Source organism: Etheostoma cragini, chromosome 14 (genome assembly GCF_013103735.1).
Source record: "Etheostoma cragini isolate CJK2018 chromosome 14, CSU_Ecrag_1.0, whole genome shotgun sequence".
Lineage (NCBI taxonomy): Eukaryota > Metazoa > Chordata > Actinopteri > Perciformes > Percidae > Etheostoma > Etheostoma cragini.
The window spans coordinates 11,030,800-11,033,457 of record NC_048420.1 but is presented as its reverse complement, the minus strand read 5'-3'; the positions used below and the strand labels follow the sequence as shown (position 1 = coordinate 11,033,457).

The following is a 2,658-nucleotide window of genomic DNA, read 5'->3' as shown; positions in this document are numbered from 1 at the left end:
GTGGCTACTGATACAAAACAAACTAAGAGTGGTCTTTTCTTTGTATTCAGACTTGAATGCACCATGGCCATTGACAGACTTATAACTTTCATCCTTCCAAATCCTATCATGACAAAGCAGCAATATAACAACAATAGAGTAATATGAACGTATTTAGGGTAGAGATTATTCATTTTTTTTCTGTCTGTGCAAGATTGTGAGCAAGATGTGAACATGCCTTAAAAGATATGAATTTTTGGACTCTGTGCATAAAATATGGATGTTATCTCTCACTTTATTTTTAGCAAGCCTTTTTTTTTGCCCTGGATTTTCATTCATACAAACTGATACAATATTCATGAATAAATATGCACGGAGGACAGACTACCACTTTGAAAAAACAGGAGATAGATCAAAGGCATCGTAAGCATGACAGTGGATGATTGGGAGTAAAATCAGACCACACAGATAAACTGCTTGTCTGTCACAATCATCGACACAGCTAAGAACGTAATTGTCTCATATGGAGGGAAACAGCTCTTTAAACAGCAGGATATTTTTATTTATGGAATTTGTTTTGTGCATTTAGCTTACTTTTTGCTTCTTAGCCCTGTGATGTTCGGCATTGGCACAAACACAGCAACTGCAAAAAACAACAACGCAGTTGGGAGTGCAGCATCACAGGACACACACTTAGCACGTACTTAAGAATTGCCAAGAATAAAATATTAATAGAAAACAAAAATAAAATCCTTTAAAAACATTTAAACACTTTTCTTTCAAAAGAAACATACGTTATGTACACAATTCCAGAACTTCAAACTCAGAGGGCTTTTTGAACGATGACCTCTGTCATGGCACATAGGATCAGGGTTGTGAAGTTTGTTGGTGTTTGTGTGTGTGTGTGTGTGTGTGTGTGTGTGTGTGTGTGTGTGTGTGTGTGTGTGTGTGTGTGTGTGTGTGTCTTTAGCTTCTGGGTACCTTATCTGTTCTCAGCTGGACCTGGTACACCCCTTCATGGCTGTGCCTAACATACAGTACCCTTTGGTATAGATGAGGTTAGGAAGGATTGGTTCTTCTACTTCATCATCATTGTCATGACACCATTAGCACTATTCACCTGTACCTCGTTTCAATCAGAACCAATATCATCATCACTGTCACATTCAGCACCATCGTCTCTAACAGGAAACACCGCCCCAAACCTTCATCACAGTTATTTTTGTCTCTACACCAGCACAAGCTCCGCAGTATTAGCAGCTTTAGGAAGTGACACATGTCAAAAGCAGCTCTTGTCTCATGCCACAAGTTCTTGACATCAAAGTTCTTAGAAAGCAGCCGCAACAGCAATGTAAAGTAAAATGAAGTGTCAGCCTTGTAGCTAATCCATTTCCATTGCAATAAGCTCTTTTTTTCCAGACCCGTATCATTGTCTTGGGCATCATCCTCTGAGCTTTAATCACTGAGATATTGCGGGCGACCCGGATTTCCCTTCCACTGTACACCTCTGTTCTTCGGCTGTTCAAGCATACGTCTCTCCTGATTTTAGCGCCACCAGTTCAGAGTCCTCAGTATTGCGCCCGTTCAAGTGTTCGCTGTTACAGTCATGGTGGTACATGAAGGCGGGTACCTCGGTAATGGAGGTGGCTGTGTAGGACGTGGAGCGCATTGAGCAGTGGTCCTTTCGTCTCTGACCCCACTGGGTCTTATACTGCATCCACTGTCTCTTTAGAGCTGCCTGCACCTGGACAACACACACAAGCACAGGTCAAGGAGATGGTTCATTATCATGGTCTGACATGGTTTCTTAGGACAAATTGTCCTTGGTAGTCTCACAACTCTCATACAACTGTGTAACTTTACTTTTGCCTTTGCATACTCCATAAGACCACATCTCAATTGCAAATGCTGCAAACATTTCAAATTTACATGCTTATTAAAGCTTGGTTACAGTGCAATGTGAGTACAGCCGAGCCCATTTAAACACAGTTTTGTGACAATATTTATCCAACCAACGGTGACCTTAACTTATGCAAGCACAATTGCTGCAGCATGTGTGGATCCCTCCGATTTCAAACATGTTAACAGATGCCATTTAGGAGTTGTAAACACAAGTCACATTTCTGGGAATGTGGCCAAGTTGTGCACGTGGCCAGATCATCACGTTATAAAATGGAAGAAAGACATCTCATTATAAAATTCTCCCCTACATTCATTTCTAGAACTGCTTTTAGGGTTGATGAAGTACCTTACCCTCAGCCAAATGTATCAAGATAATATTTAATATTTAAATATTTCTGCAAATGAATCATCCAAATGTGCATCATCTTTCTAAAGAAAATTTGGCAAACTACTCTAATACTACTTTTTTAAATCCAAAGTTTAATGAACTTCAGGACGGCAACAACCCCCCCCCCCCCCCCCCCCCCCCAATGCCTGAGAAAACTCAATGTTCCAAATTGTACTCTGCCTCCCTAAATTCACCTACATTGCCAACAAAGTTGATCAAAAGGAAAGCAACTCCTCAAGAAATGCCTAAGGTAACAATATTGTAATTTATCATAGTTGTCCTTCCTTTGTCCAATCAATCTGACACGCCTCAGTTTCTGAACAGTGAAACAATTCATTTTTTCAGATAGAAATTAGCAACAAGCAAACATTTTTTAAAAGGGGGGGGGG

General features: G+C 40.4%; 1 protein-coding gene across 6 annotated transcripts in view; it reads right to left on the bottom strand.

The window, feature by feature from the left end:
• Positions 1 to 1,387: 1,387 nt before the first annotated feature.
• calcr (calcitonin receptor) overlaps positions 1,388 to 2,658 on the bottom strand; it is a 52,233-nt gene continuing 50,962 nt past the window's right edge. For all 6 annotated transcript variants that reach the window (XM_034891479.1, XM_034891480.1, XM_034891483.1 and 3 more), the window contains one exon: positions 1,388 to 1,723. In XM_034891479.1, the coding sequence (XP_034747370.1) occupies positions 1,502 to 1,723 (222 nt within the window). In that variant the 3' untranslated portion in view covers positions 1,388 to 1,501. The remainder of the gene's footprint in view (positions 1,724 to 2,658) is intronic.